The following is a 24,930-nucleotide window of genomic DNA, read 5'->3' on the forward strand; positions in this document are numbered from 1 at the left end:
CTGTCACTCATCCACACAGAGACCCTGCTATTCCCAGCTGTTCACAGAGAGCCAGTGTTGCACATGCATTTCCTGCAAACAGACATATGTTACACCTACTGCTGCTCCAAGATCCCCAAAAGCCTGTGCTGCGAAGGCTCGCATTGAAAGGGAATATACAACAGCCTGCTCCTTTCCTGATTCACAACTGTAATTAGAGATGTACCATTTAATCACCTCAACTAAATTACCGAGGTGGGCAGTAACACACAGCGGTGATGTTCCAATAACAAGCGGTGTTCAATCTCAATGATAATACAGTTAAATGAAGGTAATGCTAAATTACACAAAATGAATCACCGTAATTGTATAACCTACTCCCATCTCCTGTGAGTGCTCATAATTAGTTATCATTCTCTCTGCTGACAAGATGCTCAGATACGCAATGGTGAACGGTTCTCGTGGAAGTATTTTTTTATCATCACTTTAATTTTATTGTGCCTAAGAGTGTCAAGAATGTAGAACTTTTCGATTGCCGAGTCATACTTACTGGATGCTAATTGGGCAGATTTGGTTTTCCAAATTTTTTTTTTTTTTATTTTATATGTGTATCTGCAGAATGAGGTAGATAATAGAAAATGATTGGGGTGTGTCAAAGGGTTTCCATTAGAAAGACACTAATTCTGTTAAATAAAATAAGTGTGAGAATACACATAGTGGATTATGTAGAGTAACAGGGACACGGCTCTGAAATAAATACATATCGCCTCTAGCATATTAGGGAGTCAGCAGGTCTCTCAGAGAAAGATGTATGTTTTTATTGCGAGTGAGAAAGACATTTTTAAATGTTGATCAACTTGCTGTTTGTTTAGACCTATGCAGTATAATGCTGTAGGTATATAAGTGGCACCACTTCAGCTTAATCGCTTCATAAACTATACTACACACCACTGCAGCTTCGGGGGATAAAATGAGCATGACAGATCATTTTTAGATGTTCATGGAATATGCCAGACACCTTTTTCCCAGGAGTAACAGAGTGAGTCACGAAGTTCAGTTTGAAAACAGTGCTATAGCCAAAGGCACAAATTAACATAATTCATGTAGACATCATTCCAAAACACTTTATGTTAAGCTTTGCATCCTGTGCTTTGTGCTTGTGTTGAAACGTATGTGGATAAAGTTCAGCGGACTGTTCGAAAAAATCAACAAATACTGTACATATAATATTATTTGATTAGGTCATTAATAATAACATATTTATAATCTGGTTCTTCTAGTAGTGGATGTTAATAACACCAAAACTGTGTTTGTTTGCATGGGCCAAACCCTTCATGCCTACTTCCATTATGAGACTGTCAAAATCCACAATTCCCATTGCTGGATTAGATCCACAGGTTGTGGGACTGCCAACTCATAATATGATTTCCCCTGTGGCTAGAGCAAGGGATAGAAGGCAAGTTGAGTGGAGCTAGAGGGAGTAACCTATGCAGAGACAGGCAGAAAAACAGGATGAGGTGAGGGGGGAATGGCACGAGTGGAGTGTTCCTTTTTGGGGGTAGAGAAGAAAAAAAAAATCCAGATCTACACCAAAGACATGATGGATTGGAAAAAAAAAAGAGAGATAATGATGAAAGAGTGAGTGAGTGAAGGATGCTAGAAGAATCTGAAGGAGCTGGAGAAAAAGAGGGCTAAAAGCAATCAAATTAAATCAAGAAGCAGGCCGCTCCCATCGATAGACGTTCTTCCCTTACAAGTGCTTGAAATACATACAAACATCTTAACATCAGATTTAATGCTTGGAGTCTGGCTGGACCAAAGGATATTGCCCCATGAGAACACCTTAAAGGAGAAAACCAATTACTATGACAGGGCACAAGATTGGAGTGCCTAGACTACCCAAGTTTAGTTTAGCAGGGAAAGCTTCTTGCTTTCTGGGTTTAAGTCTGACCCTGTTGTGATTTACAAGTTATTCTGGGAAAAGCTTTACCACATCATCCATCTTATAGCCAATAAGCTTAGGACAATTTGTTGATCTAATTTGGTACTGGGCCCCCACAAAAAAAAACAACTTTGTCCACCCAGTTTGTTTTTCCAGTTTCGCCACAGAAAGTCACTAATACATTTTAGTATTTTTACTAATTTTTTGTCTACACAGAATAAAATAGAATAGAACTATATTGCCTTCAGTTCACCAACATAACATAATATCATAAAAAAAGAGATGCAGGTAGTCACAAAAACAACTTGCAGTTAAAATAGGATAAGAGACATAAGAGAGATAGACATGAGAGATAAATTGTAAAAGACATAAAAAGAAGACCAAAAAACGTGTGTGTGTGTGTGTATAAGACAAGAGAAAAATCTTCACTGTTGATTCCTTATGCACACAGAAAACTTTACAGCATCACACTGGCACTGACAGTAAACACATGCACTGGGTGTGTGTGTTCACCAGCTTTACCTTGGGAATGAAGCTGATCTCCCATCCATCAAAGGAGTAGTAGAATGGTTGCCAGTGGACCTCAACTGACGTCTCTGTGATGGATTTGAAGACTAAACCATCCGGATTAGAGAGATCTGGAGAGTTCATTTCAGACATGAGCGATGCGCTTATTGATTTATTTTATTTTATTTAACAGTTTGATTTTTGTTTCTGACTTAAAACAATAATTTATATCTCACTTTTGTTGAAACATATTTAAAAGATGCTTCATAACGCATACTGCCGATGCTTTCAGCAGAGATTAGACCTACTCACTTCACTGCGTTGATAAAACTTGCACCATTGATTTTGTGAAAATAGTCATAACTCATACTTTGACCCAGTGCAATGCAAGAATGACTTTCTTCACAGGCAGATGTGGCCCTATAAATCTTCCAAGATAATCAGATTCTATAGTTCATAATTAGGTTTAGCCAAGACAACCCAACTTTTCATATCATCTCTGATAAACGGTTGCGTTGGGCTTAAATGCCTGAAATTGTCTTTACTACCCCTAATTGTATCACTGAAATTAAATTCACTTATCTGTGAATCGGAGGATAATATTAACAGCAGAAAGTGCACTATCAGACTGTTTCCACTGTATATCTGCCAGTTGTATATGAAGTGATCCAATTGTTTTTGTTGCTTTTGAAACTAGGGTTAGGGTTATTACTTATTCTTGGGCTGGTATTAACGTCCATCCCAACTCCTGAATGATCACGGCCAGATTGTGCTAAGTGCAGGTCTGAGCGTCCCCTATGTGTCCTGATTATGTCCTCTTATCTGATCCCAGAAACCACATTCAGAGGTGGTTTGAGGACGCACGTGTCCACCTCCTCAGCTGAGGTCCTTTGACCAGCAGTAGTTTATTTATTTACTTTTTTTGTCCCAATGCTCATATGTTAGGTCTGAACAGGAACAAAAGGTACACAGTACATTAATGGGCCGGTTGAGACACTGTATTGGAATTTAAGTGACTGCAAACAGATGGTGTTTGACACCGACAAACTTTAAAAAAACAGGTTGTGTGCAAGCTTAAGAATAAGAGTATGAATCCATGAGCCATAGCCTACCTTTCAAGACAAAGGAAACATGATGAGAAATGTATGATATGGGTATTACAGCAACACTTTGCAGTGGGATATACTGTGTAAGGCCTCTATGGGTTATTTTTGTCACAATGAGACACAAGACTGTACTTACATGTCCAAACAGTAATGCTGTCAGGGACACTGATACTGTTGTTTATGACAGCAAACACGTTAATGTTGTACTCCATGCCCGCCTCTAGGCCAGAGATAGTACAGGTGGTGGTGTTGCCTGGAATCCTCATTTCAAGTTGCACACCTGACAGAGAGAGGTAAAAAAAAAAGGGTACACGGATACATGGATGCACCAGAAGAAATATGCAAATAAGCACATGTATATTTATTTTTGTATATTTGTATGAATAAATAAAAGGAAAGGCTGTCAGTCAATTGAGCAGCACGGCTCTGTGTATTTACCTCTGGGGCTGCTTGGTGTGTAGGTCACCAAGAAGTCCGTCAGCACTACTGACCCCTCCCACTCCAGATCAACAGTGCGATCAGTCACACCTCGGACCTTTAAGTTCATGACAGGTGCCACTGCGGGAACAAAAAAACAAATAGCCTAACTTATCTACAAGTACATTACTCAGAAAGTTTTTCATATCAACTTTTCCTGATGTCTGTGTCATTTATATTGATATTCGAGTATATTCATTATCCTTTTTAGCCATAGTTTTGTGTCTCTCCAATGCGACTGAATGTAAACAGAATATCTATCTTGTTATCTCATCCAACTCATAAAACATGACAGATACATAACTCATGTGACTCAGAAGTGTTGGTTGTTCGAGAAATCCAACATTTTAAAAGTCCACTTTTAGTTGACTGTCACTCATTCCCTCATGTCATAAACCTGGGAGTTTCAGATGAATAAACAAGAGCATCAACATATCCCTAGCCAAAAACAGTGGGAGGAGGAGGAGGAGAAAGAGGAGGCAGAGCAAGGTGAGGGTCATCACGGAGGAGAAGACAAGACATAAAGTGCATACAGTTACAGCTGAGGAATGGCGATATGGATGCACAGTCGACAGCAAAGAACTGGAGAGAAAAAAGGGGGCTAGATGACATGTGCCAATTTAAAGAGAGCTGATGATAAGAAAAGGAACGAAAAAAACAGTGAGATTGATGATGTCATCTACAGCATGTATATCCTGTGATACAGCTCTTTAGACACTTTGAGCCACTGCTTCCTTTAGAGGAGTTTGCTCTTTCAATATCCCCAAACCTGAAACTGGGAACATCTCGTACAGTTCTCACTTAGCTACAGGAGATGTTGAATCTGCTTTATCAAGTCTATGACGTAAATAGCAAATGTGGGGTAGGAGGGGAATGAATGTGGTCATGCAGGGCAATGAGAAGATGAGCCTGTGGGAAAATAAAGACATTTAATCCAGAACAAAAAAGAGCAGAATCTCAAGAGAGCATTGTGGAAAAGGTTGCTCTGAAAAGTTCGACAAGAATGTTGAAACTGAAATCTATGACTTTACAGTCAAGATGCTACAAAAACGTATTATGTGAAAGGTCAACAACAGCCAATTAATTTGAATGCAAATGCTTGTTTACTCAATTTGAAAAAAAAATGACAGAAGCAACCAAACACCCTGTCAACATTTCTCAACAGCAGAATATCAAGAGAGTCTCTGACCTTTGTGTCTGGGCCACTTTTCATCTCCAACAGCATTTTTCATTTCCTCTTTGTTTCCCTGTCTTAACCAAATTTCAGTACATTTGTTCTTCTGGCTAAAATATCTTTGGATGGCATTAAATGTGTTATCTACCAATATCTTGACCCAGGTAGAAGAATATGAAGACTTCACATCTTCACAGGTAAGTAAATAATACTTCTCATTTACATTACATAAATGATAATGATAACTCCTCAGGCACCTATGCTTCTCAAATTTTACTTGCTGAAAGTTATTTAAGTTATGAGTTTAATCACTTTACCGTCTAACAGATTCAGGAAAATCTACTGAACTAAAACCTTGATGGTACGACTGCAGCCGACAACAGAGGTCAGTGCTTCATTAAAGGACTAACTTACCTTCAGGCTACTTCGGGCACTACACTTGCCAATTTGCTGAACTGACTAAATTGAAAATGTATATAATGTATAAAATCTTGTTGCCTGTTTGTTGTCTGCAAATATCCCCCAAAAAAATCCATCCACACCACCTGTAAACGATGTAGTATTATAATGTAAATGAATGTGATTTAAGTGTTGGGTTCTGCTTTGAAAAGGGCCCATTGGTCTTATTTCACTCAGATGCAAATTTGATTTTGTACTCTCGACAATGTGATAAAGCATCATTAGGTGTTTGCTAAGAGATCAGACCTCCATTCATTTTGATTGGCAAAGCAGTGGCACAAAATCACAACAAACACACACACACACACACAGTCAAAGACATGTAAATACACACACAGGCAGACAGTAGATACCACAAAAATACAAATGATTAAAATTGTGTTAATATGAAGAATGAGGAAAATCTAACTAATAATACATTTTAACAGGGAAAACCTTTTCATGTATTGCATATTTGCTTTTCATGTATTTTATATTTTCATGTAAAAAAAAACTACTGTACCTTATATTGTGTGTTTTTCATGTAGCTGTCAGCTTACATTAAGTGCCGTGTGTATGTCTAAAGACCAATGTGACACCACTGACGCTGTTTATCTGTCTAATAATATACGAAATATTTACGTATGTGTCTGTATTGATATGTTATATTATATTTCTGTTTTTATCATTTGCTGCAAATAAATATAGCAACAATGTTTAGATAAATTTTATTGCTGTTCTAAAGCCATGGTTCTCTTACCACCAGTGGTACGTGTGCTTCCTCTGGTGGCTTCTGTATATACCAGGGTATGTGATTGGAGTGCAGCTGTAGAATGTGTAGAAAATGAAAACAAATAGAAAACTAATAATAATCAGAGTCACCTTATCTCGCTCCATCTTAATTTAATTTCACTATATCTGTGTCCTAATATGTGAGGAAGCGGACAATGATGAGAGAGTAAATTATCTTATAGGCAATACATCAGCCTTCTGTGAAAAGTCCATAGCTGACTTTGCTCGGCCTATTTACAGCCCCGTACGTTGGCCATAATGGTGTTACTTATATATATATTTTCTCAGGTGGTACTTGGTAGAAGCAGGGCAATAAAATCTAGTAATCGAGTCCGATATCAACGCTGGTGCGATATGACAAACGTAAATGTCTCTCATCGCCCCAGTGTCACTAAGAGGATGTCAACAATGTGAGGGTGTCATTGCTGGTTGAGAAATGCAGCATCAGAACTAAAAATGAAAGTGATGGAGAAATAATTGTGTCTGAATGACACTCTCCTGCAAAAGACTTTGCTTTGAGTGAATGTTGTTTTTTTTTCATGTAAAAATACTCTATCTTTCCTCCAAGCTTCAAACATACAATTTGAAATTCCATTATTTCTCATAGTGGGGGGAATACAGGACACCACAATTTAAGCCAAATACATCCCATTTTCTTCTGCTCATAATAACATAAAACACTTAATCCTGTCACCCTACAGGTCTCTGGCAACTTAACTGCTTCATTTTGTATTCAGCAACCTATCCTCTACAAGTATTGGCTATTTAGCCACTAATTGCAAAGAAATAAGCAATCCACTCTGCCTCGTTTGGTGTAGATATTAAACTGGCGGGCAGTGCTCAGGAATCAGCCTTAGTTATATGATTTGCAGTCCCTGTCTCTCTGTCTCCCGCTCCTCTGCCTGTCCTCATTTGTCTCTTTGTTGACAGCTGCGAGGATCTGATACTTTGGCGTGGAGAATTTCTCCGAACAAAGGCAGCCTCAATTACTGCAAGTCACACGTCACACCACCTGCACTTGAAGCACAGATGGATTTGTTACCCAAGGATGCTCACACACAGCAAACAGCAGGGCTGAGTCTTGTGTTTTCCGACCTTTCAAACTACACTTCAATCCCACAAACAGAAAAATAACATTGCATTCAGAGTTCTATGCAAAAATCTACTTTAGAATACTAAACCTCACAAGGTGGTTGAATTAAGATCTTGGTTTCTTCATATTAATGTCGTGCTGCTGACGAAATGCTATGTGTCTGCCTACAGACTCTTAACACCCCACGATTTGAATGGAGACACTTGTGCAATACCTGGGGTTTATGCAGTGCTGGTACCTATAGCAACATATTTCTGTCATACAATTCTGTGTGGAGTGTGCATGTTCTCCCCGTGTGAGAGTGGGTTTCTCAGATTCCTCCCACAGTCCAAAATATGCAGGTTAATTGGACGCTCTAAATTGACTCTAGGTGTGACTGTGAGTTGCTCGTCTGTATGTGTTGACCTTGTGATGAACGGGCAAGCATTTGCTCGATTTTCTGCTTTTCTCTCTTTTAAAACACATTTTGAATTTTGCCGTGTCATTGATCATTTTAAAATATCTCTTTGGCATCGGGGGAATCGTGATGGACAATTTATGGGCTTTTTTGATAGATTAAATAACTTATTTCTTCCCATCTAAGCAAAGATAAAGCCATGATTCTATGTATGTTTGACAGATGGTGTTTACACGGAGCTTTTGGATCTTAACTCCATAAAAATCCAATCTAAACGTCATATTCATGACTTCTAACAGCATGAGGGCATCTAAAGCTCTATTTTATGAGAGAGCCTTAAGGGAAAATGCATTTTACTATTTGTTGGTGTCATTTATCAAAAGTTAGTTTCTTTACATTGACTTGTAGAATTACTCCCACACTGTAAGTAAAGATAGAAATGTTCAGAAGACATTCTGGAGACTGTAATCTGAGGTGTGCATTCAGGTTTTGCACCCACATAGACCTTAACAACATTGCCAGCCGTTCATGAGCAGAAAATGTGCCCACATTACAGATCATCACTCTTGGTAATGAATGCAGTCCATCTAATGTTGTGGCTGTAATTTATAATGAAGCCTGTTCTTCTGCAGAATTCAGCTTTAAGTGTTTGAGGGTCACAGAGTGTCACAGTGAAATCAGTTCAGACTGGATGGCTGCTCTGAGTTACTTGATCTTATTCATACTGACAGTGAGTGTTAAAGGGAGGACGACGTCTTTGCCTAGAGTTTGAGCTTCGGGGACCTGAACCCCCGAATGTCAGACAAACTACTTTTTGTAGGTGACAACAGTCAGAGGATTAAACTGAGGTGAAGGATAACATAACACACAGCCTACCAGAGTTGCAGTCATCTCCAGCAAAGCCATCCTGGCAGACACAGAAGCCTTCCTTGCACACTCCTTTCTTGCTGCAGTTGTTGGCACAGTACACCAGCGAGCAGTCTTCTCCCACATAGCCAGGTCGGCAATGGCACGTCCCATTGACGCACAGCCCCTGGTCCGAGCAGTCATTGAGACACCTCCCAACCATGCAGTCTTCTCCAGTGAAGGACTCCTCACACACGCACTCCCCGTCAATACACAACCCGCGGCCCGAGCAGTCTGAAGGGCACCGCGGCTCTGAGCAGTTGTCGCCTCCAAAGTCACGGTCACACACACACTCCCCTTCGACGCACACACCCTGGCCGGAGCAGTCGTCCGGGCAGCGGGGCTCAGAGCAGTTTTTGCCACTCCAGCCTTCGTCACAGATGCAGCCGCACAGGTCAAAGCTAAAGCTGCCGTGGCCACTGCAGCCTGGGACAAAATCCAAACGACCTGGAGAAAGCACATGTGTCACTTTTTATAGAAAGGCAAATAGGATTATTATTGGTCCATTAGAGGTGAGTCGGTTTAATTAATGAATACACTTGTACGTTAACCTTACCAATCCTTGGCTGGACATCTACTAATCTTCTAATCTGATATTCGTATGGATTTGTTTCATGTATTTTTATATTTAGCTGTGTTCTAGTCTTGTACTCAAATATGGATATGTTAACGTGCCCCCTTTGGGATTAATTAAATTGCTATTCAACTTAAATATTAAGTTGGATAGCATATATAATATAAAACAAACCAACGCCAGATTCAAAAATAGAAAACCTCCCGTCAAATCAACCCTAAAGAAAAGTATTTTTTTCATTTTGTGACCACAATAAAACAGCTGGCTTCACTAAATTGGGTACGATTTGCATTTTAAAAAGGGTAATCGTTTCATCATCAACTCAGAAATTTAATTATATGAAATATCTAATCTGCTTGGGAGAAGCAGTTGTCAAGACATCAATGGAAACCTGTCTCATTCTGTGTGCGTCCTCTCTCTGCCACTGCCCTCCCCAGCTGGACATTTCATCCTCATTCAGATTCAGATTGTGACTGCAGCAGATAATCACATTCTCACCACAAGACATGGAGCATTTCCAGAAAAAAATATTTGAATGTGGTGACGGTGTCAATGGAGTAGATCCTTTGACCACAATATCCTATAACTCTATCCATTCCGGTCTCAAAATGGAATGTCAGCGTCTTCTGGACAAAATTTTAATCAGTCGCAATGTTTCCCCACTGCTTTTAGACTGAGACTGTGCAGCAGCACAATGGAGTTTGGCCCCAGGCATCAGTATTCTGCTGCTGCTACTGCTCCATGCATTGTATAAACAGTATGTTTTGCTCTGCTTTCACTTAAAGTGCATGTTTTTTTTTTTATATTCTTGTCACCAATTAGACTGCCTGCACTGAAGGATTTTCATACAGTTCATGGTTTTGCCACACAAATGAATTGTTTATTTATTATTATTATTGAAAAAGTAAAAAAAAAAAAAAAAAAGTAAAGAGGCTTACACGGAATAAACAATACCTGCTTTTTCTTTTTGTTATTGTGACTCACCCATGGCTGAGCTCTCTCCACAGCATCCTGATCCACACTGAGCTCTAAGCAGGGAAACTTCTCTCTCGAGCATCTCTACCCTGGTGGCCAGCTGCTGGATTGTCGCTGTTACTGCACAACCACATGCAGCTTTTGGGATGTTGATGCGGTGAGTAAACGTGACCTGTTAAGACGACAAATTAAGAAATGTATTTTAAAAAGTGCAACTAACCTCATTTTACACACACACACACAAGAAATTATACCTCTGCGTCTGGGACCACGCTTTGGTCTCAATCCAGTTTCTCTAATCTCAAAGCCACATAACCTGACACCCAAATATAAACATTTAAAGTGGCAGTATCTAAACATCCTGCAATATTATACACTTACATGCACAAATGTTATTTGTCAGACACGCACACAATCGAGAGCGACACAGTTTTTCTGGGCATATCTGCATCACACCAAAATGAAAATTGCACCTACATTTTTGGAATTTCAGTCGGTGCATCTTTTCATATTCAGAACAGTAGGTCATAGTGTTTTTTTTTGTGATTTCACACATTACACAATTTCTACATACATTTTAATGTCTGCACTCAGCCAAAGCTTGGCCCGAACTATCTCTGCCATTGTTATCAGTGACATAAATATTCATCATGAATGTAAATTGCTGTGTGTGTGATGAAGCAGATGTTGTACTTCCAAAATGACTCCATGCCACATGAGAGTCAATTAACTACCCTCACATCTTATTCCCACTCCACACTTTCAGGCTACCTCTTGCCTCTCACAAGCTCAAACCTTTTTCAGATTTACATACTCTCCACTGGTTGGACACATAGATATTCCTACAAGAACCAACCAAAATAGACCACTTTCAGACCAACATCATTTCCATAAATTGTATTTCAAGTCCTGGTGACTTGCTAAAGTTATATCATATTGAATGTGGCAGCTGCTTGAAGACAAATAGCCTAACCTACATTGATTTAAAGTGGAGCTGGAGCTGAAAGCACTTTCACTTCAAAACAGAGCCAAAGCAGCGTAACTGCTTGTCTTTATAATGCAGGGGACATCTGAGCCTGAAGAAATACCTGGCTGTCAGCATCCAGAGTCTGCTCAGTGTATTCTGCAGGTCCAGTTGGATCCACTGGACCCTCCACAGAAGGTTTGGATGCCAGCTCAGCACGTGACCCTTTAAAATTTAAAAGGAATAAGTCTTAAAAAAACAATCTCCAGGACAGCAAGTCAAATATCTGCAGTGAGTTTACAGCACAAACACATTCGATGAAATGACCTCACCATCAGGTGGACTGGATGTGTCCAGGTCAACGGAGCACAGAGACTCTAAGGGTACGTTTATGTTGTAGACGTGGTTAAAGACCACAGGTTGCTCCCGCAGTGTCTGGTTGGTCGAGGAAGCGAACTGATCCTCCCCCAGGGTCTGTCTCCTCACTCGGGTGGTACGAACCAGCTTGTTGTCCCCTGATGGAGCGGCACAAGCAGCACCCTGGAGAAAAAGAAAATATGAAACAAACAGCAGCAACAAAAAAAAGACACTTCACATGGTTTTGACTCAAGGGTTTCCAATTGTTTATTTTTTTTCCTCCTAACTTGAGTTTACAGAATGATGGAGTGAAGCGAGGGAATAGAACCCAGGGGACACAAAACAAGATGACACTAATAAAAAGTATATAAAGGATTTCCTCTGGCTGCAAAAGTGACAAAACAATTTTCAGGTTAAGAATTTAGCTCATTTTCAAAGGACTACAGCATTAATTCTGTATTTTAAGATGATGTTTTCTTTGTGGAATGGCACACCTCAGAGAATTTCATTTGACATGTTTCAATAGTAGAAATTACAGTATTGCAAAAAGCAGGCAAAGTTACAGAATTACTTCAAGCACTACCTGAATCCAAACTCACATTTAAAAAACCCAGTGCAGGAGATGATCTGCATTTAAAGAGTTTGGATAGTTGTATTAACCCTGCAAATCCCCCCAAAAAGCATGGGAGCATAAAGAGTTTGTTGCTAATTAAAATGTAATTGGTAGAATATTTGCCAAAAGATACAAAACACTTCAGTTAAGCCAAATAAAACATTGTGTGAGAACAAATAAAATGTTTCCTTATCATACTTTTACTTCTCCTCTCTCCAATATACAGAGAGATGGCGTTTTCTTTAATTCAGTGTCTCCAACATAGATGCTGACTTCCTGTAACATACAGTTTCTCTTGTTGTCTTTTAGAACAATGCATGTAGACATGAAATCAATTTTCAATATATATATTTCACATGAAAATTAGTCCAGCGTGATTGGTCACCTTCTTGATTTCACAAGCACTCTCTTGAGGAAGGAGAATGTGCATTTATATACAGTAAATCTGTCTAAAATCAAGAACCATTATAGTAAACATGCAGTGTAATAGGTGGGGACATTTGCGACAGAGCTGTAGATGAAATATTAAAACGCAGCAAAAGCATGCACAGAGTCCAGAAATCATTTGTCTTTGATACTCTAAACTATCCAGGACAGATTTTGAATGAATATGTGCTCGGCGTCAAGTGATTATTATGGCAACCAAGAACTGTAGATTGCACATAAATAATAAATATGAAAAAGCCCTGAGCAGCTGCACAGGGGTATTGTGGCTGAACACATTTTACCTGCAGAGCAAGGAAAATAGCCAGAATCAGGACCCAGCCAGTTGTGGGCACAGTGGCCCTGTGATGCTGCTGAGAGAGTGGCATGCTGCGATGAAAATCCACTACTCTTTTTGACTCAGACCTGTGGAGAAGGCAGATGTAGTAGAAAAGGGAGGTGTTAAGGAAAAGGTAACAATGAAAAAACAGTGGTGCACAAACTGTAGCTGCTCCAGTGCAGTTGGTACTGTGCCAAAAATGCATTACTGTGCAAGTATGGGGAGTAACATTACCATCAGCTTATCCTCTGCAAATGGTAAATACGTTTGTTTGATCTGATGTAAAATAATTGGCTTTAAAAAGAAAATAAAAGAAACTCCTCTTGGGATTATGAGACCGACTAAGAACCTCTGAATATATTTCACTGCGCAATAGCAAATATTTGATCTGTCCACTTGGGAGGAATGTAGAAATATTGCTCAGGGAGAGAGTTGATAGATGGATTTCAGCAGAGACGTGGTTTGAGTGATGCTGCTGTAATCCCCTCTCTATTGAGTGGGGAAATGATGACAGGAACGCACTAAAATGAAAGCTGCACAGAGGAAAAACTGAGGCAGATCCTAAGAAGCACTCTCAAAGTGGCTATTTGAATACATATAGTGCATTTTTTTTTTGTAGCTAGAAAAGACATTCCTAATTAACCTATAAAGATGTTGTACCATACACAAGGTTATACAGAACTGAAAAGTAATGTGTAAGTTCACGTGTTTTACAAAATTTTAAGCACAATTCCCTTTAATTTGAATAGCTCGTGTGTACGTGTGGGCAGAAAATGGTCTTGTAGTAGAGAAAAGAAAATCTCACAGATGATCTTCTGTACTCTGTATTCAAAGAGGCCCTTTTATCACAGCAATGCATCTAATGGTGGTGAAGCGGACTATTGCACTCAAATGTTTGTCTGTTGTGGCAGCCAGATGGAAGTCTTCTTGTCACACCTAACTGCCTCTGGCTTTTTGATCATTTATGGAGAAAACATTGAAACGTCAGTGTATTTGCACATAGATGAAAAACAGAATGAATACCAGTGTGTGTGTGTGTGTGTGTGTGGGTGTGGGTGCACATGTGTAAAATACGTGTCCTTTTAAAGTTCCTCTTTTTTTTCCCAAGACTTTTTTTGTTCGAACAACGTACAAAGACGAAGGACTCCGGGTGCAAACGCACATAAGTGTGTCTTTGCATGTGTGTGGTAAACGGAAACACATAAAGGATGTTGACATCTGCAGTATATCATAAAAGAGCCATTGGGGAAAGATAGCCGGTCATATGTTACAATCTGCGGCATGCCTCGCTTCAGCCATTGCGGCTAATGTTTTTCAAAACGACTTTGGCCTTGTTGGAATAAACTGCCAACCAATATCACCCACCCAAAAGCTAAATATATAGAAAACGTTCCACTTTGAAACCTTCCCTCAAGCACGCAGCTGCTGTCCGACGCGACACAAGCCGTTAAACTGCTGAATTTGCGGAATAAATGAGAAGCATGCAGATGGTGATGGAGTGAGATGGACAAAACCAACTGGAACCATGTTGTTCAAATTCATTAGTTATAGTGCAGTTTCTCTTTGGCTGGCTTTAGTAAATGCTTTGGCTCCTTGAAAGATGTGACGGTGATGAAGAGCACAACATGGATGATTCACTTCCTGTAATAAGGAGAACAGAACTCGAGCACAATCCCCCGCCATTAGATTAGTATTTATTTGTTTGAATATTAATAAACTGTTTTGCATCAGGGCCCTCTTTATGAGCATTCAATTCCAGTCTCTGAGACTTTTAATAAGTTCAATAGAGAAATGCTCTGTTTAAACATGAAAGCTTGATTTGCTTTATCATGATTTTTTACCCAGATTTGTTTTTATATTTTCCTTTTTACTCCTTCTGCTGAAGGTCGTTTGAATACTACCTGTTACATCCAGCCTATGTCTCTGTCTTCTGCCAGTGGTATTATGATCAATGTTTTTGTACAATAACTGACCCTGACTGAAGGTTTTCTAACATTTGATCAGGGGAGAGCATCTTTACCTTTTAAAAACACATTCTTACAACACAGTTGTACTGATTGTGTGTGTGTGTGTTTTTAATGCACACTTGCAATTTTTTTCTGTATTAACCGCATATGCTATGCCTCTTTTCCACAACAAAACAATTGAAGTAAATATAGTTAAACAATGTGATAAAAGTGTCATGCAACCTTTGTATCTCCCCTAAAGGTCTCATTAATGCACGCACAGTGCACATTTCACTCTGCATTTAAATGGCTGCCAAATATAGACGTGTACATCAATACAACACTCTATACAGCACACTTTCATATTGACAGTGATGAATGTGTGAAAGAGGTTCAAAGTCATTGGGTCATGGTGCAGGCATTTGCCACACACACACACACACACAGAGCGAGAGGAGGTTTTTCATGAAGCCTCAATTAAGGACAGGCCTTTTCAGTGAGATGAAGGGAATTAACATGCTTTCGGCATAAAAACTCGCTTCATGTTCTCACTTCTATTCAGCACTCCCAACACCAACACAATACCAAATGAGTCCACTTGAATGCCATCGTTGTAAACACAAAAAAACACCAGCATTATGTGCACAGGCATATTAAATAAAGTGTGTCTCATGTGTTAGGAAGGCCTTGGCTTTCATTTTAATAGCATCTAACCTGTGTTCATGGTAATTAGATCTGTCAGCATGTAACTTCTCAAGCAACACAAGCTTTCTAGCCTGGGAGATTGAGTACGAGTCGGGAAAGTGTGACGTGACCTCTGACTTCCAAGAGGCGTGACCAACGGACGTAGCGGAAAATGCCTCTGTAATATAAAATCGGACAAACCTACGACCAATCAGACCAATGAACCAGATGATGTATGCAGATCGCCGAAAAACACATCAACTGTGCTTGATGTGGTTTTCTAGAAGCGATGGCCATCTAGTAATAGCGTCTAACCACTTTTGAGCAGGGTGAGCTCCGTGGCGCCAGTCGCTTCAAATGGAAGCAACGGCCGAATTGAAAGATGGCTGCTCTTTAGTGGCCGCCATGTTGGATGTATACAAAAGCTGGGGTTTGTGATTATAACCCTGTCCAACAACTCAAATGACCCTATTGGTCATTTGCAGCAGCGTCAGTGGATTACAACTCATAGTTAAGTTTTTAGCGGTCGCATAAATAACAGCAATCTGGTATCTTCTTATCTGGTGTCTTTTTTTTAACCCTAACCTTGAGCTCGTTAACACTTGTGCCTAATTGAGTTGAATCATACCTTATCTCTCTATCTACTGTCGGGGACCGTACATTAGGAAACATAACCCGTAAGGAAAGTGCTTACTCTGGTTGAGCTTTATTGACACTGCCTCTTCTTCAGTGATGTACTCTGCTATGGTGCAGTGTACAGCGAGCTCTTTCAACTGGAACTCATTATGAGTACAAATTTCAACTAGTTTTAGACTAACATTTTGTGGCATATATTTCTTCTATCTCAGTCCACTTATCATTCTAGTAAGTCACTTTGCACTTTTAATGCACTAAAGTGCATGCAGAGGTGGAGTAGGTAGGGTGTCTATACCACTCAGGGAATTTAGGGATTAGTGGAGTTCACACTGAAGCTCACACTGAAACAGGCTTAATGCTTTGTGGCTTTACCAAGCAATGCTTGCGCATGTAAACAGATCAATTTAAAAATGGCTTATCCTTCTCTCTTGATTAAATGTTGCCCAACTGAACCTTTGTATACATGTTCGCTAAACACTAAACTTGAGTCTATCTACCTTGAAGGGGTGTTGTTGTTTTTCCCAGAATACCAAAAAATGTGATGCATGACATTACCAATATACAACGGATAGGCATTAGGGATTATTCTACAAGCAAATCTATAATCTACCAGGTATCTTTATAATGTCATCACTAATTTGGTTTTGTTTCAGCCTCAAATAATTTGTTCCTGCCTCACCACATTGGCTCTCTGCAGACAGTGGATGTCACTTGTTTCTCGAGTTATCTGGAGATGTCCCACTGAGCTCTCATTGACCTACTTCTGTTTCTTCTTCCTAGATGGTTTCCAACGACCTATTGAGTTGACAGCTCTTGAGTTGCAACTCTCTTCAAATTACAAATTTGCTGATTTTAATCTTTCCTGGAGCAGCAACAGAACCTATTGACCCTGTCCACATAATACCTTCAGCTGTAGCAGGCAGTTTGAGTTAACAAGCAAGTTAAGCAATATCCACCGACCTTGCACCTTGCAGCTCTCAAGCAGGAGGACATGCAGTGGCTCATTTGGTTTTGTCCTTTATGATAGTGTGACTGACCAGTTACCTGTTTAAACAGTTGTTGGGAGTTTATTTTCAGAATAAAGTACATTTTCCATGTTCAGCACAACAAAGGAACATCCAATCAATGTAATAAAAGTCAAGTCAATACTCAATAATAAGCAGTTTACTGACTGACAGTCAATCAAAGACAACTATTTGGCGACAGCTCTAAAGCGAGATTAGATGCTCATGTCAGTTTTGAGCTAAATGTCAAATATTTAATGGTTAAAGTATCCGTAATGTGACAATTTGCCACTTTCCAGTCTCATGTTGTAGTGGACTAAATGTCTTTGCCTTAGGACAATAGGTCGATTCCAAAATGCTACTTGAATGCATCATCATGGACGCCTCATCACACAAAGTATACTCAAAACTTTCTTGTTATGACCAGTTACTGTTGGGTTTATATTATATAACCGATGATTCTGCTTTACAGACACATATATCATCAACCAATTCTTCTGCGGTTTTCCTTTCTGTTTGTTTGTCTGTTAAACAATTTCAACAGACCTCGGCAAAAACAAACATGTACACTGTGTGCCATTGTGCGCTGGTGTAACATTGTGAATTTCCCAGTTGTGGGACTTATCCATCTTGTTGTGTTATTGAGCTCAGACAAAAAAAATACCATTTTGGCAAGAATCAGGTTCAATGATAGATACAGTATAGTTTTGGGTGGTGGTCATAAAGGGCCGCGCACCAGTGTTGTAACAAGTAACCCAGGACTGTTTTCATCGCATGTGCTAAGCTACAAACTAGACAACATTTTTATGACCATAAGAGCATTTATAGTAGCTATGAGGGCTACTCCCCCCCCCACGACACTTTTCATCGGAACTTTGTTACACAGACAACATGAAATAAATAAACAACAATACATAAATTATAATAATAAAACACAAGGGGAAGCCCAATACAATAGACAAAAGGAAGTTGTATGTTACCGAATTAATACTAATTACTAGAGACGGAGACAAGAGATCTTATCCAGTCAGCTGCACCATGAATGAGGAGCTAACACCGATGCCTCTTCCCACACACTGCTTGTGATTAGCCTCTCTGTAAAAAAAAAAAATCTGTGCGTAGGTGTGTGTATGGGCCTGTGTGTTTTGATAGTTAAGGATCCACATGAGATTAGCATCCCCATTGGAATATAGAGTTATATGCACTGGAAAGCTTCCTCGACTCTCCCTGTGTATGTGTGTCTCACTAGTCTCACCACGGCCGCAGGGCTTTTTAGAATGTTGCCTCTCTACTAAGCGCTTGCCATCTTCCCCTGTACACATATATCTCAATCTGCGAGTGTGGTCTCTATCCTCATTGTAGCCTTGGCAGAGGAGCTCAACGAGAACAGATAAGTTAGCCTTGGGAACTGTTCGCTGTCACTATCCCTTTACGAGTCCAGAGGAGAAAGCGTTTATGAAGCATTTGTCTTCTGTAATCCGGCGGCGATGGTAATCTCCAGTGCGGCTCCAGGTACTGAGTCACAATGTCGGTCAGAGAGACACTGTAATCATGAGCAGTTGTTGCATGGGGAGGCTTCAAGTGCTGGTTTTGGTTTACGACACTGGTCTCTGGTCTGAAGAGGGGGTGTGGGAGTGAGTCGGAGACATCCATCTGCTGTTATCTTGTCTCTGCTCAGCAGCATCACACCTACTGTGTCACAAAAAGGGGAGAGTGGCCAAGTGGAGAATTTACTGATGTACTCATTTTCTTCCTCACCCTTTTATTCATCTTGCTCCCTCATCGTCTGCCGTCTCTTATTTGCAACTCACATTATTCCATTATCTCTTTTTATCCTTTTCACCATCTCCTTTCATCTCACTGACGGGGATTTCATTTTCCGTCCTTCTCTTAGGATTTCCTTATCCCTAAATTAAATTTGTTCCCACTGTGTGAGGTAATATGTTGTATAATGATGTGTAAAAATATATCTGTAGCTGACTCTCTGGCTGAAAGTCACACACTGCAGAGATGGAGAGACCGAATTTTTTCACTACTTCATTCTTTACCGTCCCTCTCTTTCTCTGGCAGCAGCCCTGTTATCCCCTCCTCGCTCGCCCTTTGGAAGTAAAGCCATAACCTCTATTTGCACAAGTTAATGTGCAGCCACCTCAACATGAACACAGAACCAATAGCAGGTCTTTCTGTGTGGGTGATCACTCACCCTTTCTCTTTCTTTCTTTCTTTCTCGCTCCTGTCTCTTGCATTCTCCTCTATTTCTTTTCTGTTGCTACTTCTCTTTTTAGCTCTCTCTCGCTGCCTCTCTCACAATCGCACTCTCCGCCTTGTAAATTGGACTCTGGTAACATTACGATGGTTTTCTCATTATTCCCATCACTCTGGCCAAATTGCCTTGTCTTTCAGGACCATTGGGCTCTGTTCCTGGTGCATGCTGGTGCAAGTCTTTTCCTCCTTCTTTCAGAGCAAAGATGGGACCAAGAAATTCATTCCATTCTAAAGAAAATAATACAACCTCAGGCTGCTGATGATGGCATGCTCCATGTTGCACAATGTGGCTGATTTGTCAAGGAGGATGCAAACAAACTGTCACAGAGAGAACTGGGACAACATGCAGTAAAGAAGTATGTGATCTTCTGAGGGTATTTGTTCTTAAATTGATATTGCTGATGTTTTCACTGATTACGTCTGGGGTTTTTTTTCCCGTGCAAGTTTGCTTACATGTGTATGCACAGTATAATATTTTGCAAATATCCAATATGCCAATATATGTCGGGATTGCTGTATAATTGCGATAATCAGTATTGATGTATATCTATATCTATATATATATATATATATATATATATATATATATATATATATATATATATATATATATATATATATATATGTATATATATCTATAGGAAGTAGCAGCTTATTCAGCCTACTGTTTAAGGGTGCGTTTATACCTGTATTTCGTTCAATTCAGAGAGTAATTATGTTACAACACTACGTGCCTGTAAACAGTTTTGTGATTAGTCAAAAATGTGCGGGAAAGGTGCCCTTTGTCGTTCTCTGGACGGTGATATATACCAGTGTTCACTATAAACAAACATTTCCAATTTGAGCGAGCAACTAGGCTACGCCGAGAAAACCAATTAACCAGACAGCTTGTATTCTGAAGATGCATAAGATAAGCTGCTTGGTTATATAGCCTATTTATAAGCCTTTAAGTCTTTTTAACGTGTAGCTCAAACTCTGTTTACCAAAGTTGGTGCTGGCAGTGGCACTGTTGGTCATACCAGTTTGTGGGTAAATGCAGGTGGAGACTATTGGAAATTGTGTGCACACTCCGTGGAGCGATTGCAACCAGACTGAGAACGCCCACTCTCGGCGGTCTCAGCCCAGTTGAGTTGTGCATGCTATTGCTGTGTTCACACAAGCCCATCAGATCTAGGGGAGAAACGGCCCTGGTTTCAGAACAAAAAGTTTGGTATGAAAGATATGAAAGCCATTTGTCATATTGGGAGATCTTGTAGTGTTTGCCAATATCATTCAATAATATATTTTAAAGCCAAAATCAATACTGTGGCAATAGTATCATGCATCCCAATACATATATACAGTATGCCAATAATCATACATCAGACTATGAGCATACAAGAAAAAAATATGAACTTGTTAGCTTTAAGAGTTTAGGAGCAGCGGTTTCTCAGAAATATAAACCACTCACCCACAGGAATATAAGGCAAGTGAATCTAATAAGGTCACACCTGTGATTTAAGTATCAAATTTCAATGTGCCTGTATTGAGTCATCATGTTCACAAGAATGAGTCTCAGGCACCAGCATGGCGACATCGTGTAATCTCCCACATGAGAAATAAAAACACATGAAATAACCCTGCTACAGCATTTTGGCAGTGGACACAACAAACAGAGGTTTGCCAATAAAAGTGTTAGGGAAGCATCTTGCATAATTATTGTCGGTGGCTCCAGTCTGTAAAAGACGAAATGCAGGGTGACAAGTGCAACCAATTAACTCCACTCCTCTGTGCATTACTCTGAAAAGTATTACACCACTGGTGATGTCCTGATTAAATCCAACCGCCCGTATTCCCTTAGGTTTGTGTCTTTTGACACACTGAAATCACTGGAGTCAAAATGAAGAAAAAAGGAAAACTGAATGGCTATCAAGCTGTGTTTCCACCGAGCGGTTTCGGTTTGGTACAGCATGGTACGTATTGTGAAGTATAGTGAAGTAAAGTTTTTAGTGGCTCTGTCTGTCTGTGTTTCCACACTTGCATTAAATATGACCAGCAGAGGCCGACAGAGGCGTGTTGCATGAATGGGGTGAAGTCTGCCATCTCTGATTGCCTTGTTTTTGTTTGCATTTCCATTATAAATAATACCAAAATAACCAGCCCCGACTGTTCCATTATTTGCCCACCTTCCCTTGGGGTACCAGGGTAAAATGGTATGGTACATCCATAAAGCTGTATTACTGCTTTTCTAACCTAAGGTTGGTCTTGAGCGAGTATTTCCAAGGCCTTCATAATTATTTTTATAACTCTGTCTATTATATCTCTTTTTTGGCTGAAAATGTGACTATTTCTTGGACTTGACTTGATATTTTTTTTGTTTGTTTTCATTTCTTGTTTAGCCTCAATAGCAAGAGTACTAGTCTAGTTACACATCTTGAATTTTTTTTTATTAAAGCTTAATAGTGGCAAACTATTACAACAATGAAATGACAGGCAGACGAAAATAAACGAGAATTAAAATAACACTGGGGGGAAAGACATGGAGGAAAGACATGGCAGAGCACAGGAGACGGAACAGAATGATAAAACAGCGTGAGAGGAAAATGTCGAGAGTGGAGGTAAATACTCATGTGCTTTTTGAATTCAGCCAGCTATGAGTCAGGAGAAATTGAAAAGATTTTGATTCTTTCTCTCACCGTCTGCTGTAGATGAATACCCACTGCTCCTTTATTCTGTGCTCACACAATGCTTGGCTTTTAGTAAACTCATTTTCCATTTCAGTGCTGCCTGCCGGTCATTTAAACTGGACAAAAGACATATACATATATATTTATGTATATATATATATATATATATATATATATACATATATATATATATTTACACATATGTATGTCAGGACGTGCATGTGAATTAAACCAGGATCTGCACTCAAAGTAGACCAAAACAAACTATATATGTGTGTGCGTGAGAAACTTTAACATCTTCACTTCAGCAGAATATCAGGCTTCACTTTGTATTGACGGATGCAATAGATTTTTATTTAAAAGCAAATAAATGAAGCTAAGACATGGCTGACTGTTCGGCACTAATATGCCTGCTTCAACATGCACCGCAATTGTTACTTTATTTGATGTATGCTGCCCAAAAAAGGGAGTGAAAGGGAGGGAAAATGTCACCACAAAAAAAAAGGAGGCGATACCCATAATAATCCTTGTCTCTAAAACATAATGTCGTATAAGTTTTAAAGCAACCACCTATTGTGTTTCTTTGCTATTGAGCCGTTTATTTAATAATTGAACACAATCCCTACTGAGCGCCGGGAGCACTTCTTCCCTCTCTGTGGTGGCATCGAACACACAGCACCCAACAGAGGAACATGTCAATCCTTTTGATCCCTCGTAGTCGCTTTATCATCTCCGCACAGCTTATGGTATTGGATTGTTGCTACGATTTGTGTGTCAACCCACCAACCCACCCCACCCCCCGCCAAATCACAGAGGAGGGAGGAAAACCGATAGCGCAGGTGGGAGAAGGATGACTTCCCTCCCACCTATTTTTACTGTATATGAAACGTACAGGCAGATATGTTGTCTCCTCTGTCCCACAAGAGACACAAGCCTTTAAGAGAGGGAGATGAAAGGACAACAATGGCTCCCTAGACAGAAAGGGAGGGAGAGCAGCAGCGAACAGTAGCTCATCAAACGGCAAATGGCAGGTTTTTTAAGCTTTTTTTAAGCTTGTTTCTTTGTCCTTTTTGTTTTAGGCCATGCCTGAGAAAAGAAGATTGGGGCAGAATGTCGGGTGAAAGGAAAGAGAGGTTAGGGATTAAAAGTGCATGACAAATTCAGTCTGACTGTTTGATGTGTATACATACCATATACTAGACCTATACCAGCCACAACACTGAAACTAATTAACCAGGTGGGCTGTACAGTAAGAGGTAATTAAAATAACAATTGAACAATTGTGTTATTATTTAATTTTCTAATTTAGCTGTAACTGTACAATATTTGTAATCAATACAAACAATTACTTAATTTAAGTAGTCAGAAGTTTCAATTATTGAGTGGAGAGACATAATCCAAGAATGTTTTGAGCATTGTCTGGAAAATCTGATTATTCTGCAATACAATTCATTAAACGTCTTTCTTTTATTTTACTAAAGAAATTGTCACAAAAATTATTAACAAAATATTGCCCTCCCCCCCTTTTTTTTATCCCAGAAGTGCTGGATTGGTTGGTCATAACCTTTTTTATGAAGGCAGGTGTAACGACTATATCTTTGGGTGTGAATTTAAAATGAAATTTTCAGAAACTTTGATCTCATACTGTTGCTATGACTTCACTGGCTTTCGGTGCAATCATAAACTCATCTAGACTCTTATTCATTACCTTTGAGACACATTTTAGACCAGCTCCTATCCATGTTTGAGCTTTTAATCCCCTGTGAACTCAAGCACAGCTTGAGATCCAATAAGGAATCACTTCTCTGGTGACTTTACAGTCCAGACGGGCGACTACGGATTATCGAGCTTTCTCCATCAGGATTCCACCAAACTCTTTGAATCACCTGGCTAATGAGATTAGGCCAAACTCTTTAAAACACTTACTTTGAAGACAGAGTGCTGTTCTGTGCTGGGGCTGCAGCCAAGTTGCATTAATTGTATGTAAATTTAAATCCAACTTGGATTGGTTACAGGTACAGTACTTTTTATTTTTTCGATGGAGGCTCTAAGTCAATCCCGTCATTGTATCTCCAGGAGTTTCGATATAAGCAACTGGACATGATTTAGTTTCTCAGCTATGGCAGTTGCAAGTCTACATTGGCAACACTTTTGAAAAGATACTATCTACTACTATATAACAAAAAAAAAAACTCACAGCGCAATCATTATTTCAAAAGAAGGTTCATGTCTTCAGAGGGATGGGTCATACTGTTAAAACATCCAATATTGATGGAGCAAACATGGGGTCAAACTGGCAAAGATTCCAATACATGGGGAGGTAAGGTCAGACTGAATGGGTTATCTCGACAACATCTCTGTACTAGGACATCAGATGGTGATGTTATCAGTTCCAGGAATAGCCTGGTGAGGAGGAGATACAAAGGTCCACTTCATTAGCAGGGAGCCTGTCACTGTGATAGACCACTCTGACAGTTTTCAGCAGCAACCTCCTAACCAAGCAAAAGCATAAAATAGGATTAAATCTCACCAGTGAGGAAATACCTCCAATTTTAAAAGCCATGTCAAAAGAAATGGTCTTGTTTTTAAGCAATGACTAGACATTCCTCCGAAATAAACAATAGTTTTGGTCAAATTTGTTGGTCATATGGTCATATAATTATTTGTCAAAA

The 24,930-nt window shown here is 39.6% G+C and overlaps 1 protein-coding gene across 4 annotated transcripts in view; it reads right to left on the reverse strand.

Moving 5' to 3' along the window:
• The window catches only part of tnr (tenascin R (restrictin, janusin)), a 152,102-nt gene that overhangs the window by 53,227 nt on the left and 73,945 nt on the right, over nt 1-24,930 (reverse strand). For all 4 annotated transcript variants that reach the window (XM_044027767.1, XM_044027777.1, XM_044027747.1 and 1 more), the window contains exons 4-11: nt 13,023-13,143; nt 11,657-11,864; nt 11,449-11,549; nt 10,370-10,532; nt 8,782-9,258; nt 3,973-4,092; nt 3,671-3,814; nt 2,444-2,559 (exon numbers count right to left, since the gene is read on the reverse strand). In XM_044027767.1, coding sequence (XP_043883702.1) covers nt 2,444-2,559; nt 3,671-3,814; nt 3,973-4,092; nt 8,782-9,258; nt 10,370-10,532; nt 11,449-11,549; nt 11,657-11,864; nt 13,023-13,106 — 1,413 coding nt within the window. In that variant the 5' untranslated portion in view covers nt 13,107-13,143. The remainder of the gene's footprint in view (nt 1-2,443; nt 2,560-3,670; nt 3,815-3,972; nt 4,093-8,781; nt 9,259-10,369; nt 10,533-11,448; nt 11,550-11,656; nt 11,865-13,022; nt 13,144-24,930) is intronic.

This window comes from Solea senegalensis, linkage group LG1 (assembly GCF_019176455.1).
Source record: "Solea senegalensis isolate Sse05_10M linkage group LG1, IFAPA_SoseM_1, whole genome shotgun sequence".
NCBI lineage: Eukaryota > Metazoa > Chordata > Actinopteri > Pleuronectiformes > Soleidae > Solea > Solea senegalensis.